This window comes from Oncorhynchus mykiss, chromosome 1 (genome assembly GCF_013265735.2).
Source record: "Oncorhynchus mykiss isolate Arlee chromosome 1, USDA_OmykA_1.1, whole genome shotgun sequence".
NCBI lineage: Eukaryota > Metazoa > Chordata > Actinopteri > Salmoniformes > Salmonidae > Oncorhynchus > Oncorhynchus mykiss.
In genome coordinates this window covers 11325908-11343943 of record NC_048565.1, presented here as the reverse complement: position 1 = coordinate 11343943, position 18036 = coordinate 11325908, and the positions used below count along the sequence as shown (strand labels likewise).

Here is an 18036-nt window from a genome sequence, read left to right as displayed (position 1 = left end):
CTACACCTTCACAATGAATCCATGTAATATAGCCTACACCTTCACAGTAAATCCATGTAATATAGCCTACACCATCACAATGAATCCATGTAATATAGCCTACACCTTCACAATGAATCCATGTAATATAGCCTACACCTTCACAATGAATCCATGTAATATAGCCTACACCTTCACAATGAATCCATGTAATATAGCCTACACCTTCACAATGAATCCATGTAATATAGCCTACACCATCACAATGAATCCATGTAATATAGCCTACACCATCACAATGAATCCATGTAATATAGCCTACACCTTCACAATGAATCCATGTAATATAGCCTACACCATCACAATGAATCCATGTAATATAGCCTACACCTTCACAATGAATCCATGTAATATACCCTACACCTTCACAATGAATCCATGTAATATAGCCTACACCTTCACAATGAATCCATGTAATATAGCCTACACCTTCACAATGAATCCATGTAATATAGCCTACACCATCACAATGAATCCATGTAATATAGCCTACATCATCACAATTAATCCATGTAATATAGCCTACACCATCACAATGAATCCATGTAATATAGCCTACACCATCACAATGAATCCATGTAATATAGCCTACACCATCACAATGAATCCATGTAATATAGCCTACACCATCACAATGAATCCATGTAATATAGCCTACACCATCACAATGAATCCATGTAATATAGCCTACACCATCACAATGAATCCATGTAATATAGCCTACACCTTCACAATGAATCCATGTAATATAGCCTACACCATCACAATGAATCCATGTAATATAGTCTACACCATCACAATGAATCCATGTAATATAGCCTACACCATCACAATGAATCCATGTAATATAGCCTACACCTTCACAGTAAATCCATGTAATATAGCCTACACCATCACAATTAATCCATGTAATATAGCCTACACCTTCACAATGAATCCATGTAATATAGCCTACACCATCACAATGAATCCATGTAATATAGCCTACACCATCACAATTAATCCATGTAATATAGCCTACACCATCACAATGAATCCATGTAATATAGCCTACACCATCACAATGAATCCATGTAATATAGCCTACACCATCACAATGAATCCATGTAATATAGCCTACACCTTCACAATGAATCCATGTAATATAGCCTACACCATCACAATGAATCCATGTAATATAGCCTACACCATCACAATTAATCCATGTAATATAGCCTACACCTTCACAGTAAATCCATGTAATATAGCCTACACCTTCACAATGAATCCATGTAATATAGCCTACACCTTCACAATGAATCCATGTAATATAGCCTACACCATCACAATTAATCCATGTAATATAGCCTACACCTTCACAGTAAATCCATGTAATATAGCCTACACCTTCACAATGAATCCATGTAATATAGCCTACACCATCACAATGAATCCATGTAATATAGCCTACACCATCACAATGAATCCATGTAATATAGCCTACACCATCACAATGAATCCATGTAATATAGCCTACACCATCACAATGAATCCATGTAATATAGCCTACACCTTCACAATGAATCCATGTAATATAGCCTACACCTTCACAATGAATCCATGTAATATAGCCTACACCTTCACAATGAATCCATGTAATATAGCCTACACCTTCACAATGAATCCATGTAATATAGCCTACACCATCACAATGAATCCATGTAATATAGCCTACACCATCACAATGAATCCATGTAATATAGCCTACACCATCACAATGAATCCATGTAATATAGCCTACACCTTCACAATGAATCCATGTAATATAGCCTACACCTTCACAATGAATCCATGTAATATAGCCTACACCATCACAATGAATCCATGTAATATAGCCTACACCATCACAATGAATCCATGTAATATAGCCTACACCATCACAATGAATCCATGTAATATAGCCTACACCTTCACAATGAATCCATGTAATATAGCCTACACCATCACAATGAATCCATGTAATATAGCCTACACCATCACAATGAATCCATGTAATATAGCCTACACCATCACAATGAATCCATGTAATATAGCCTACACCTTCACAATGAATCCATGTAATATAGCCTACACCATCACAATGAATCCATGTAATATAGCCTACACCATCACAATGAATCCATGTAATATAGCCTACACCTTCACAGTAAATCCATGTAATATAGCCTACACCATCACAATGAATCCATTTAATATAGCCTACACCTTCACAATGAATCCATGTAATATAGCCTACACCTTCACAATGAATCCATGTAATATAGCCTACACCTTCACAATGAATCCATGTAATATAGCCTACACCTTCACAATGAATCCATGTAATATAGCCTACACCATCACAATGAATCCATGTAATATAGCCTACACCATCACAATGAATCCATGTAATATAGCCTACACCATCACAATGAATCCATGTAATATAGCCTACACCATCACAATGAATCCATGTAATATAGCCTACACCTTCACAATGAATCCATGTAATATAGCCTACACCTTCACAATGAATCCATGTAATATAGCCTACACCATCACAATGAATCCATGTAATATAGCCTACACCTTCACAATGAATCCATGTAATATAGCCTACACCTTCACAATGAGTCCATGTAATATAGCCTACACCATCACAATGAATCCATGTAATATAGCCTACACCATCACAATGAATCCATGTAATATAGCCTACACCATCACAATGAATCCATGTAATATAGCCTACACCATCACAATGAATCCATGTAATATAGCCTACACCATCACAATGAATCCATGTAATATAGCCTACACCATCACAATGAATCCATGTAATATAGCCTACACCATCACAATGAATCCATGTAATATAGCCTACACCATCACAATGAATCCATGTAATATAGCCTACACCTTCACAATGAATCCATGTAATATAGCCTACACCATCACAATGAATCCATGTAATATAGCCTACACCTTCACAATGAATCCATGTAATATAGCCTACACCTTCACAATGAATCCATGTAATATAGCCTACACCATCACAATGAATCCATGTAATATAGCCTACACCATCACAATGAATCCATGTAATATAGCCTACACCATCACAATGAATCCATGTAATATAGCCTACACCATCACAATGAATCCATGTAATATAGCCTACACCATCACAATGAATCCATGTAATATAGCCTACACCTTCACAATGAATCCATGTAATATAGCCTACACCATCACAATGAATCCATGTAATATAGCCTACACCATCACAATGAATCCATGTAATATAGCCTACACCATCACAATGAATCCATGTAATATAGCCTACACCATCACAATGAATCCATGTAATATAGCCCACACCATCACAATGAATCCATGTAATATAGCCTACACCATCACAATGAATCCATGTAATATAGCCTACACCATCACAATGAATCCATGTAATATAGCCTACACCTTCACAATGAATCCATGTAATATAGCCTACACCATCACAATGAATCCATGTAATATAGCCTACACCATCACAATGAATCCATGTAATATAGCCTACACCTTCACAATGAATCCATGTAATATAGCCTACACCATCACAATGAATCCATGTAATATAGCCTACACCATCACAATGAATCCATGTAATATAGCCTACACCTTCACAATGAATCCATGTAATATAGCCTACACCATCACAATGAATCCATGTAATATAGCCTACACCATCACAATGAATCCATGTAATATAGCCTACACCTTCACAATGAATCCATGTAATATAGCCTACACCTTCACAATGAATCCATGTAATATAGCCTACACCTTCACAATGAATCCATGTAATATAGCCTACACCATCACAATGAATCCATGTAATATAGCCTACACCATCACAATGAATCCATGTAATATAGCCAAATCAAATCAAATCAAATTTTATTTGTCACATACACATGGTTAGCAGATGTTAATGCGAGTGTAGCGAAATGCTTGTGCTTCTAGTTCCGACAATGCAGTAATAACAAGTAATCTAACTAACAATTCCAAAACTACTGTCTTGTACACAGTGTAAGGGGATAAAGAATATGTACATAAGGATATATGAATGAGTGATGGTACAGAGCAGCATAGGCAAGATACAGTAGATGGTATCGGGTACAGTATGTACAAATGAGATGAGTATGTAAACAAAGTGGCATAGTATAGTATAAAGTGGCTAGTGATACATGTATTACATAAGGATACCGTCGATGATATAGAGTACAGTATATACGTATACATATGAGATGAATAATGTAGGGTAAGTAACATTTATATAAGGTAGCATTGTTTAAAGTGGCTAGTGATATATTTACATCATTTCCCATCAATTCCCATTATTAAAGTGGCTGGAGTTGAGTCAGTGTCAGTGTGTTGGCAGCAGCCACTCAGTGTTAGTGGTGGCTGTTTAACAGTCTGATGGCCTTGAGATAGAAGCTGTTTTTCAGTCTCTCGGTCCCAGCTTTGATGCACCTGTACTGACCTCGCCTTCTGGATGATAGCGGGGTGAACAGGCAGTGGCTCGGGTGGTTGATGTCCTTGATGATCTTTATGGCCTTCCTGTGACATCGGGTGGTGTAGGTGTCCTGGAGGGCAGGTAGTTTGCCCCCGGTGATGCGTTGTGCAGACCTCACTACCCTCTGGAGAGCCTTACGGTTGAGGGCGGTGCAGTTGCCATACCAGGCGGTGATACAGCCCGCCAGGATGCTCTCGATTGTGCATCTGTAGAAGTTTGTGAGTGCTTTTGGTGACAAGCCAAATTTCTTCAGCCTCCTGAGGTTGAAGAGGCGCTGCTGCGCCTTCTTCACGATGCTGTCTGTGTGAGTGGACCAATTCAGTTTGTCTGTGATGTGTATGCCGAGGAACTTAAAACTTGCTACCCTCTCCACTACTGTTCCATCGATGTGGATAGGGGGGTGTTCCCTCTGCTGTTTCCTGAAGTCCACAATCATCTCCTTAGTTTTGTTGACGTTGAGTGTGAGGTTGTTTTCCTGACACCACACTCCGAGGGCCCTCACCTCCTCCCTGTAGGCCGTCTCATCGTTGTTGGTAATCAAGCCTACCACTGTTGTGTCGTCCGCAAACTTGATGATTGAGTTGGAGGCGTGCGTGGCCACGCAGTCGTGGGTGAACAGGGAGTACAGGAGAGGGCTCAGAACGCAACCTTGTGGGGCCCCAGTGTTGAGGATCAGCGGGGAGGAGATGTTGTTGCCTACCCTCACCACCTGGGGGCGGCCCGTCAGGAAGTCCAGTACCCAGTTGCACAGGGCGGGGTCGAGACCCAGGGTCTCGAGCTTGATGACGAGCTTGGAGGGTACTATGGTGTTGAATGCCGAGCTGTAGTCGATGAACAGCATTCTCACATAGGTATTCCTCTTGTCCAGATGGGTTAGGGCAGTGTGCAGTGTGGTTGAGATTGCATCGTCTGTGGACCTATTTGGGCGGTAAGCAAATTGGAGTGGGTCTAGGGTGTCAGGTAGGGTGGAGGTGATATGGTCCTTGACTAGTCTCTCAAAGCACTTCATGATGACGGATGTGAGTGCTACGGGGCGGTAGTCATTTAGCTCAGTTACCTTAGCTTTCTTGGGAACAGGAACAATGGTGGCCCTCTTGAAGCATGTGGGAACAGCAGACTGGTATAGGGATTGATTGAATATGTCCGTAAACACACCGGCCAGCTGGTCTGCGCATGCTACACCATCACAATGAATCCATGTAATATAGCCTACACCATCACAATGAATCCATGTAATATAGCCTACACCTTCACAATGAATCCATGTAATATAGCCTACACCATCACAATGAATCCATGTAATATAGCCTACACCATCACAATGAATCCATGTAATATAGCCTACACCATCACAATGAATCCATGTAATATAGCCTACACCATCACAATGAATCCATGTAATATAGCCTACACCATCACAATGAATCCATGTAATATAGCCTACACCTTCACAATGAATCCATGTAATATAGCCTACACCTTCACAATGAATCCATGTAATATAGCCTACACCTTCACAATGAATCCATGTAATATAGCCTACACCATCACAATGAATCCATGTAATATAGCCTACACCTTCACAATGAATCCATGTAATATAGCCTACACCTTCACAATGAATCCATGTAATATAGCCTACACCTTCACAATGAATCCATGTAATATAGCCTACACCATCACAATGAATCCATGTAATATAGCCTACACCTTCACAATGAATCCATGTAATATAGCCTACACCTTCACAATGAATCCATGTAATATAGCCTACACCTTCACAATGAATCCAAGTAATATAGCCTACACCTTCACAATGAATCCATGTAATATAGCCTACACCTTCACAATGAATCCAAGTAATATAGCCTACACCTTCACAATGAATCCATGTAATATAGCCTACACCTTCACAATAAATCCTTGTAATATAGCCTACACCTTCACAATAAATCCATTATATATTTTAGACAGGTCTAAAGAAACATGATATGAAGAAAATGTAGTCTATTTCAGAAGAACAGAATAGCGTACTCTTATGTTATGCTATGCCATATGGCTGTGGGCTACACTAGTTCATTGAGCAAATAAGATTTGGTTAGATTCCATGGCATTATTTTATAGTAGGAAGAATACAATGGAACAAAGCTGAATAAAATGGAAAGGATATTTTCTCTACGATTTGAGGGATTGCTCACATGCGGCTATTCTGTGTTGAGCGATTAACAAAAATATAGGCCCTCCTATATGCTTAATTTAACGTTATTAATGTAACTTTAGTTGTTCAACTAATGTTGGGTTATATGTTTAGATTTGTTATACATTTTAAGGCTGTATGATGCGACTCTAAATGATGATTTGAAAAGACTTGCTTGAAAAGCATGAGCTTTGCACTTCATAACGCCTCAAATTTCCCAGCGGTATCCCCTTTGTGTGGCCGTAATGGCCCCCCAACAAATCCATGCCTTTTGCTGACAGTGGCCGTTATTCCCTTCTCCCTGAATACTTTGTGCTCAAAAGCACCTCTCACTCACAGGGAAAGATGAACGGAGCAAAGCACAGGGAGATCTTTGATGAAAACCTGCTCCAGAGCGCTCAGGACCTCAGACTAGGGCAATGGTTAGCCTTCCAACAGGACAATGACCCTAAACACACAGGCAAGACAATGCAGGAGTGGCTTCGGGAAAAGTCTCTGAATGTCCTTGAGTGATCCAGCCAGAGCCCGGACTTGAACCCAATCGAACATCTCTGGAGAGACCTGAAAATAGCTGTGCAGCGACGCTCCCCATCCAACCTGACAGAGCTTGAGATTATCCGCAGAGAAGAACGGGAGAAACTCCCCAAATACAGTTGTGCAAAGCTTGTAGCATCATACCCAAGAAGACTCGAGGGTGTCATCGCTGTGAAAGGTGCTTTAACAAAGTACTGAGTAAAGGGTCTGAATACTTGTGTAAATGTGATTTTGTTTTTTTATTAATTAGCAAAAATGTCTAAACCTGTTTTTGCTTTGTCAGTATGGGGTATTGTGTGTAGATTGTTTTTCCCCTCATCAATGCAATCCCTTTTAGAATAAGGCTGTAACAAAATAAGGAAAAAGTAAATGGGTCTGAATACATTCCGAATGCACTGTATGTGTAGCTAAGCTTCTGCAATTCCAACATGAACTCAAATAATAATGTTGAACAAATAACTTTTGTATTTGACATAAATACTGTGTTTTCAAAGCAATGAGTTAAATCTGCAAAGATCCATTCACTTGTGCTGTTCAGCTCCTATGACAGTGGCTGCTACTCCCATAAGGTTGGGGACACTAGTGTTCTTCATCATTCTCATGCCATGTCTTGGGTTTCTTGTCTATGTACAATGTAAATGTACAACTTCATTCCTTTTTATCTGAGAATTATATTCTGAATGTACACTCACTGCCTTGCAAAAGTATTAACCCCCCTTGGTGTTTTTCCTATTTTTGCTGCATTACAATCTGTCATTTTAAATAGATTATTGTTTGGATTTCATGTAATGGACATACACAAAATAGTCCAAATTGGTGAAGTGAAATGAAAAAAATAACTTGTTTCAAAGAATAAAAAAAAAGAATTAAAAAAAAACTGAAAGTGGTACATGTGGTACACCCCCCTTTGCTATGAAGCCCCTAAATAAGATCTGGTGCAACCAATTACCTTCAGAAGTCACATAATTAGTTAGATTGCACACAGGTGAACTTTATTTAAGTGTCACATGATCTGTCACATGGTCTCAGTATATCTACACCTGTTCTGAAAGGCCCCAGAGACTGCAACACCACTAAGCAAGGGGCAGCACCAAGCAAGCGGCACCATGAAGACCAAGGAGCTCTCCAAACAGGTCAGGGACAAAGTTGTGGAGAAGTACAGATCAGGGTTGGGTTATAAAAAAATATCCAATACTTTGAACATCCCACGGAGCACCATTAAATCCATTATTTAAAAAAAAAAATGGAAAGAATATGGCATGACAACAAACCTGCCAAGAGCGGTCCACCCACCAAAACTCACAGACCAAGCAAGGAGGGCATTAATCAGAGAGGCAACAAAGAGACCAAAGATAACCCTGAAGGAGCTGCAAAGCTCCACAGCAGAGATTGGAGTATCTGTCCATAGGACCACTTTAAGCCGTACACTCCACAGAGCTGGGCTTTACAGAAGAGTGGCCAGAAAAAAAGACGTCTTAAAGAAAAACATAAGCAAACACGTTTTGTGTTTGCCAAAAGGCATGTGGGAGGCTCCCCAAACACATGGAAGAAGGTACTCTGTTCAGATGAGACTAAAATTGAGCTTTTTGGCCATCATGGAAAACGCTACGGCTGGCGCAAACCCAACACCTCTCATCACCCCGAGAACAGCATCCCCACAGTGAAGCATGGTGGTGGCAGCATCATGCTGTGGGGATGTTTTTCATCGGCAGGGACTGGGAAACTGTTCAGAATTGAAGGAATGATGTATGGCGCTAAATACAGGGAAATTGAGGGAAACCTGTTTCAGACTTCCAGAGATTTGAGACTGGGACGGAGGTTCACCTTCCAGCAGGACAATGACCTTAAACATACTGCTAAAGCAACACTCAAGTGGTTTTAAGGGGAAACATTTAAATGTCTTGAAATGGCCTAGTCAAAGCTTAGACCTCAATCCAATTGAGAATATGTGGTATGACTTAAAGATTGCTGTACACCAGCAGAACCCATCCAACTTGAAGGAGCTGGAGCAGTTTTGTCTTGAAGAATAGGCAAAAATCCCAGTGCTAGATGTGCCAAGCTTATAGAGAACATACCCTAAGAGACTTGCAGCTGTAATTGCTGTAAAAGGTGGCTCTACAAAGTATTGACTTTGGGGGGGTGAATAGTTATGCTCAAGTTCTGTTTTTCTGTCTTATTTCTTCTTTGTTTTTGTTTCACAAAAAATATATTTTGCATCTTCAAAGTGGTAGGCATATTGTGTAAATCAAATGATACAAATCCCTCCCAAAATATATTTTAATTCCAGGTTGTAAGGCAACAAAATAGGGAAAATGTCAAGGGGGGTGAATACTTTCGCAAGCCACTGTACATACATACATACAGTACCAGTCAAAAGTTTGGACACCTACTCTTTCAAGGGTTTTATTTTTTACTATTTTCTACATTAAATATTACATATGGCATCATGTAGTAACCAAAAAAGTGTAAAACAAATCAAAATATATTTTATATTTGAGATTCTTAAAAGTAGCCACCCTTTGCCTTGATGACAGCTTTGTACACTCTTGGTATTCTCTCAACCAGCTTCACCCGGAATGCTTTCCAGCAGTCTTGAAGGCGTTCCCAAGCTGAGCACTTGTTGGCTGCTTTTCCTTCACTCTGTGGTCCAACTCATCTCAAACCATCTCAATTGAGGTTGGGTGATTGTGGAGGCCAGCTCATCTGATGCAGCACTCCATCACTCTCCTTCTTGATTAAATAGCCCTTACACAGCCTGAAGGTGTGTTGGGTCATTGTCTTGTTGAAATACAAATGATAGGCCCACTAAGCGCAAACCAGATGGGATGGCGTATCGCTGCAGAATGCTGTGGTAGCCATGCTGGTTAAGTGTGCCTTGAATTCTAAATAAATACCAGACAGTGTCACCAGCAAACCACCATCACACCACCTCCTCCATGCTTCACAGTGGGAAACACACATGCAGAGATTATCCTCAATTGGGTTGGGGTTGGGTGATGGTGGAGGCCAGGTCAACTGGCCTCCAAAGATGACCTGGCCTCCACATGCAGAGATCATCTGTTCATCTACTCTGCGTCTCACAAAGACAGTTGGAACCAAAAATCTCAAATTTGGACTCATCAGACCAAAGGACAGATTTCCACCGGTCTATTTTCCATTGCTCATGTTTCTTGGCTCAAGCAAGTCTCTTCTTCTTATTGGTGTCCTTTAGTAGTGGTTTCTTCCCAACAATTTGACCAAGAAGGCCTGATTCACAGTCTCCTCTGAACAGCTGATGTTGAGATGTGTCTGTTGCTTGAACTCTGAAGCATTTATTTGGGCTGCAATTTCTGAGGCTGGCAAACTGTAATGAACTTATCCTCTGCAGCAGAGGTAACTCTGGGTCTTCCTTTCCTGTGGCGGTCCTCATAGCGCGTCATGGTTTTTGCGACTGCACTTGAAGAAACTTTTACATTTCTTGAAATTTTCCGGATTGACTGACCTTCATGTGTTTAAAGTAATGATGGACTGTCATTTCTTTTTGCTTATTTGAGCTGTTCTTGCCATAATATGGACTTGGTCTTTTACCAAATAGGGCTATCTTCTGTATACCACCCCTACCTTGTCACAACTGATTGGCTCAAACGCATTAAGAAGGAAATAAATTCCACAAATTAACTTTTATCCAGGTACACCGGTTTATTGACATGCATTCCAGGTGACCTCCATAATGAAGCTGGTTGAGAGAATGCCAAGAGTGTGCAAAGATGTCATCAAAGCAAATGGGGGCTACTTTGAAGAATCTCAACGATAAAATATATTTTGAGTTGTTTAACACTTTTTTTTGGTTACTACATTATTCCATATGTGTTGTTATGTCTATTTACTCTACAATGTAGATAATAGGAAAAACCCTTGAATGAGTAGTCCAAAATAGTCCAATCTTTTGACTGGTACTGTATATAATCACACACACACACAGTACAAAACATTAAGAAAATCTTCCTAATATTGAGTTTTGCCCCCAGAACAGCCTCAATTTGTCGGGGCATGGACTATAAGGTGTCAAACGCGTTCCACAAGGATGGTGGCCCATTTTGGCTCCAATGCTTCCCACAGTTGTCAAGTTGGCTGGATGTATTTTGGGTGGTGGATCATTCTTGATACACGGTAAACTGTTGAGCGTGAAAAACCCAGCAGCGTTGCAGTTCTTGACACAAACCGCTGCGCCTGACACCCACTATCATACCCCCTGTTCAAAGGCACTTCAATATTTTGTCTTGCCAATTCACCCTTTGAATGGCACACATACACAATCCATGTCTCAAGGCTTAAAAATCCTTCTTTAACCTGTCTTCTCCCCTTCATCTACACTGATTTGAAGTGGATTTAACAAGTTACATCAAGAAGGGATCATAGCATTCATGTGGACAATCTTCGTCGTGGAAACAGCAGGTGTTCTTAATGTTTTGTCCACTATGTGCCATTAAATATATAACACTGTCTTTGAATAACTGCGCTAACAGCATAGAAATAGAAAGACAATAGATTAAATTCAAAAAGTTTATATTTTCACACTCCTCCCTCTCTCTCTCTAGGCAAGGGTGGGGCCAAGGGGGGAGTTTTCTCTTGGTCAGAAGGTAATTGGTCGGAACATCGATGGCTGGTTCTACCCCTGCACCATCATTGGCATGACCTCACAAACCTTCTACGAGTTCAACTTTGATGACGGCTCCTACTGTGACAACATCTTCCCCGAGAACGTTGTGGTGAGTCTCTCTCCTCTCTCTCTCTGTCTCTCTCTCTGTCTCTCTCTGTCTCTCTCTCTCAAATTCAAATTCAAATTCAAGCTGCTTTATTGGCATGAAAAACATTGTGTCAATATTGCCAAAGCAACAATGTATACAATATACATTGTAACAAAATTGTAAATGATAGCAAATAATAATATAAAATGGTAGTAAATAATAATACAAAAATAAATACAATAAAATGGTAACAGTCTACAGTAAACATTAATAATTATAGTAATAACAATAATAGTAATAATAAGTAAGTTACTGTTTACTATGCAGATGTTATTATTCAGTGTCCCTCAGGCTATGGCAGGAAAATACATATTTGGCTGCAAGAGGAGCCATTGCTCCTTCGCCCATGAGTATTCTTAGTTTTTCCTCTGGGTTCAATTTGTAAAAATTTGGAATATATGTAGTAATTTCTGTGAATAATGAATCTCTTTGTGAGGAATATTTATCACAGTAAAGGAGAAAGTGCATCTCTGTCTCTACCTCCCCTGTCATGCAGTGACCACATACACGCTCCTCTTTGGGTAGCCATGTCTTTTTATGTCTGCCGGTTTCTATTGCTAATCGGTGGTCACTCAGCCTGTACTTGGTAAGGATCTGTCTCTGCTTCGTATCTCTGACAGAGTAGAGATAATCAGCCAATTCATATTCTCTGTTTAGGGTCAGATAGCAATTTAGTCGGCTTTGGGATTTTGTTTCGTTTTTCCAGTATTGTAAGTATGATTCCTTTGATTGGTTCATGATTTTGTTTATTGGAATTCTTTCTTTTGAAGCAGTGCTGGTGTCAGCTTGATTGGTGAGGTCCAACACCAGCTGACTGAGAGGGCTCGTTTCTGGGCTCAGCTCTTGGGCTTGAAGTGCTTTAAATTGCAGACTCGAATTTGGACTTGAATTTAGATGTAGCCAAAATTTTAATGATCTTTTCTGTATTTTCATTATTACTGGAAAACGGCCCAATTCTGCCCTACATGCATTAGTTGGTGTATTTCTCTGGACTTGTAGAATTTTCCGACAGAATTCTGCATGTAGGGTTTCAATTGGATGTTTGTCCCACATTTTAAAATCCAGTTTATTGAGTGGCCCCCAAACCTCACTTCCATAAAGTGCTATTGGTAGGATTACACTGTCAAATATTTTAGTCCAAATTCTAATTGGGATGTTGATTTTGAATAATTTCATTTTTATTGCATACATTGCTCTGCGGGCTTTTTCTTTGAGTGCCTTCACTGCCATATTAAAGTTTCCCGATGCAGATATGGTCAGACCAAGGTAGGTGTAATTTTTTGTGTGTTCAATTAAGGTGTTGTTCAGGGTGAATTTACATTTTTGTTTCTGACATCTGGGTTTTTTTTGGAAAATCATGATTTTAGTTTTTTGGAAATTTACTGCCAGGGCCCAATTATGGCAATATTGCTCCAGAATATTAATGTTTTGTTGAAGACCTTCTTTGGTTGGTGATAGAAGTACCAAGTCATCAGCATATAGCAGGTATTTCACCTCTGTGTCAAATAGTGTGAGTCCTGGGGCTGGAGATTGGTCCAACATGTCTGCTAATTCATTGATATAAATGTTGAAAAGATTTGGACTCAAATTGCAGCCTTGTCTCACACCTCGACATTGTGAAAAAAATTCTGTTCTTTGGTTTTTGATTTTTATTGCACACTTATTTTCTGTGTACATACATTTTATTAAGTCATACACCTTACCACCAAGCCCACTTTGTAGAATTTTGTAGAATAGCCCTTCGTGCCAAATCGAATCAAATGCTTTTTTAAAGTCAATAAAGCAAGCAAAGATTTTGCCCTCTTTTTTTTGGTGGACGTGTTTATTAATTAGTGTGTGTAAGGTGTATATATGGTCAGTAGTGCGATGGTTAGGGAGAAAGCCAATTTGACATTTACTTATTACATTTTTTTCTTGAAGAAAGGTTTGAATTCTTGAATTCAAAATGCTACAGAAAATCTTTCCCAAGTTACTGTTGACGCAAATTCCCCTGTAATTATTGGGGTCTGATTTGTCTCCACTTTTGTGGATAGGGGAGATGAGCCCCTGGTTCCAGACATCAGGGAAGCAGCCAGAAGTTAAAACCATGTTGAACAATTTAAGCACAGCATTTTGCAACTCAGGTGTGCTGTTTTTCAGCATTTCATTTCTGATGTTGTCTACACCACAAGCCTTTTTTGATTTAATAGATTTTAGCTTTTCATTTAGTTCTTGTTGGGTTATTGGGTAGTCTAATGGATTTTGGTTGTTTTTAATGACTGATTCCAGGATGTTCAATTTTTCTTTAATTTCTAATTGGTTCTGGTTTAAGTCTTTTTGTGGGATGTTTTTGTATAGATTATCAAAGTAAGTTTTCCAAATTCCTACATCTTGTATGGCTAATTCTTGTGGCTTTGTTGTGCTTAAATTGTTCCACATGTCCCAGAACTGATTTTGGTCAATTGCGTTTTCAATTTCATCAAGTGTCTTGTTGGTATAATTCAATTTCTTGCATTTCAGTGTTTGTTTATACTGTTTCAGAGTTTCAAAGTATTCATATCGTAGCTCTGGGTTGTTTTGCTGCTTATGTTTTTTGTTTGACATTTGTCTTAGGTGTTTTCTAATTGTTTTACATTCATTATCAAACCATTTGTCAGTAACATTTTGATTTTTGCTTCTGATGTTGCATTGCTTTGGTTTTCTCAAATGTGCTTTCGATGCTGCTTTTTGGAATATGCAGTTGATGTTTTGGGTAGCTGAATTGACACCATCTTTATTGTTTTGGTACTGTGAGTTATTGAAAAACTGTATAGAGTTCATCATTTCATTTGAGTTCAATGTTTCAATGAATGCCTCTGCACTGTTTGGAGCCCATCTGAACGATTGGTTTATGTTGTAAAGTTTATTGGGCTGTTTTTTTGAATGAGTATTGCCGGTTAATTTCTTCAGAAACACGTTGATCTGACTGTGATCTGACAATGGTGTCTGTGGTCTGACAGTGAATGCACTAATGGAGGAGGGGTCAATGTCAGTGATGACATAATCGACTACACTTGTCCCAAGAGCTGAGCAGTAAGTAAACTGACCTAAAGAGTCCCCTCTGATTCTACCATTAAGCATGTACAGGCCTAAGGCTCGACAGAGATGTACTAACTCTTTTCCATTTTTGTTCAGTATTTGGTCAGGACTGTTTCTATTATTTATAATAGGGCTACTGTACAAGGAGGGGTGTCCAAATATGTGGTGGTTACCTCCCGCATCAGTGTAGTCAGGCTCAGAACCTGTTCTTGCATTGAAATCTCCACAAAGAAGCACTTTACCCTGCGCCTGAAATGTAATGATTTCTGTCTGGAGATTGTCAAAAAACTGATCATCATAATATGATGAATCTGAAGGAGGAGCATAAGCTGCACATATGTATACATCATTGTCACAATAGATTGTACCTTTGTTAAGTTTTAGCCAAATGTGAGTGGTACCTTTTTTCATTTCATTCAGTGCTAAGTCCTGCTTATGCCAAATGATGATTCCACCTGAGTCTCGGCCCCGTTTAACATTTTTATGTTTGATTGATGGTAGTAAACTTTCTCTATAGCCTGAGGGACACTGAGTATCTATGTCTCCACGACACCATGTTTCCAGTAGGATTATGATGTCCTGTCCCTTGATGTTTTTAATCAATTCTGGATTAGTTGTTTTATAACCAAAATGTGAAGAGTATAGGCCCTGGATATTCCAAGAGCTGATAGTTAATGATCTCATTTATAATAAGTGATATTCACTGGTTTGAGTAAAGTACATCGAAAAAAACAAAAAAAATAAAATATGTATATATACATATATATACATACACACATACACATATACATATATATACATACATACATACACATATACATACATATATACATACACATACATATATATATACATATATACATACACACACACACACACACACATACATACACACACACATACATACATATATATATACATATATATACACATACACATACATATATATATATATATATATATATATATATATATATATATACACACATACATGCACATACACATATACACACATACATACATACATACACACACGCGCACACACACACACACACACACACACCATTACATATAATAATTATTATAATACCGGTGTCAATACATTTAGGAATATTTGTAAACAAATGAATAAGAATGGAATAAGATTGCATTGTACTTATGTTATGTGCAATCTGCAACCCTGTGTGTTTGTGTGTGTGTGTGTGCGCGTGCGTGCCCGTGTGTGAATTAAAGGGACTGTCTAGCTCAGTAGTCTGCATATTAGTTGCAGTAGTTGGCGCACCTCTCCTATCTCTGATTGTTCTAGGGGTCTTCTGCCAGAGGTTACCTCAGCATATGTAGGCTGACGATCTAATTGATACATGGTGTGGACTGCATCATGTGGTCTACTTCCCTGAAGGGCAGTGTTCTGACCGACCCTGGAGTAGTGGTCAGAGCTGTGTTGTGATGGGCTGGGTCTAGTAGAGCTGTGTTGTGATGGGACAGGTCTAGTAGAGCTGTGTTGTGATGGGCCGGGTCTAGTAGAGCTGCGTTGTGATGGGCCGGGTCTAGTAGAGCTGTGTTGTGATGGGCCGGGTCTAGTAGAGCTGTGTTGTGATGGGCCGGGTCTAGTAGAGCTTTGTTGTGATGGGCCAGGTCTAGTAGAGCTGTGTTGTGATGGGCCAGGTCTAGTAGAGCTGTGTTGTGATGGGCCAGGTCTAGTAGAGCTTTGTTGTGATAGGCCAGGTCTAGTAGAGCTGTGTTGTGATGGGCCGGGTCTAGTAGAGCTGTGCTGTGATGGGCCGGGTCTAGTAGAGCTGTGCTGTGTTGGGCCTGGTCTAGTAGAGCTGTGCTGTGTTGGGCCTGGTCTAGTAGAGCTGTGCTGTAATAAGCCATGTCTGGCTCTTTTCTCCTCGGGATGGTGGAGGTACTGTTGTTTCAGAAGGTGGGGCGGGGGACCTTTGTTGCTGGGGTGATGGGTGTGTGGGTCCCTGCCAAGTGTTGCATCTTTTAGGTCCTTGGCAAAGGTTCTGATACTGTCCTGATCAAGATGTATATTATCATATAAGTGTTGACATGTCAGAGTGGGGTGGTGAGCCGTTCTGACGTTGAGCAGTGAGGCACAGTCCACAGTGATCTGTTGATTTATTTTGTCGATCAACTTTTCTGGGAAGTCTTTTCTTGGTAGGAGGGTGGACATAACTATATTGGTTGTTGGGAACATAGCCTGTGCCCGTTCTGCCACTCTTCTCACTGCCCCAGATACATTTTCACCTTTGGCATGAAGGTCGTTTGTGCCAGTGTGGATGATGATGTTGTCAGGGGTGTCAATCCTGGTCTGACTGAGTAGCTGCATTGCACTCTCAGTTGTAGGACACCAGAACTTATACACCTGGTGTCTAGGGAATAATCTTTCCTGGACTAAGAACTTCCCATTTGAATCAATTAGAATTGCAGTTGTGGGTGATTGTCTGGGTGGAGCAGACTGGGAGGCTGGTATTCTGACCTGGGCTGGAGCAGACTGGGAGGCTGGTAGGTTAACCTGGGCTGGAGCAGACTGGGAGGCTGGTATTCTGACCTGGGCTGGAGCAGACTGGGAGGCTGGTAGATTGACCTGGGCTGGAGCAGACTGGGAGGCTGGTAGGTTAACCTGGGCTGGAGCAGACTGGGAGGCTGGTATTCTGACCTGGGCTGGAGCAGACTGGGAGGCTGGTAGGTTGACCTGGGCTGGAGCAGACTGAGAGGCTGGTAGGTTGACCTGGGCTGGAGCAGACTGGTAGGCTGGTGCAGTGTCATCCGGCTGTGTAGTGGAGGCCATGCTGGTCTCAGGTTCTGCTTGTGTTGTACCA

General features: G+C 40.2%; 1 protein-coding gene across 1 annotated transcript in view; it reads left to right on the top strand.

Annotated features, from left to right (window-relative positions):
• LOC110533913 (lysine-specific demethylase 4B) overlaps window positions 1-18036 on the top strand; it is a 97965-nt gene that overhangs the window by 67892 nt on the left and 12037 nt on the right. The window contains exon 19 of the mRNA XM_036940651.1: window positions 11942-12112. Within this exon, the coding sequence (XP_036796546.1) occupies window positions 11942-12112 (171 nt within the window). The remainder of the gene's footprint in view (window positions 1-11941; window positions 12113-18036) is intronic.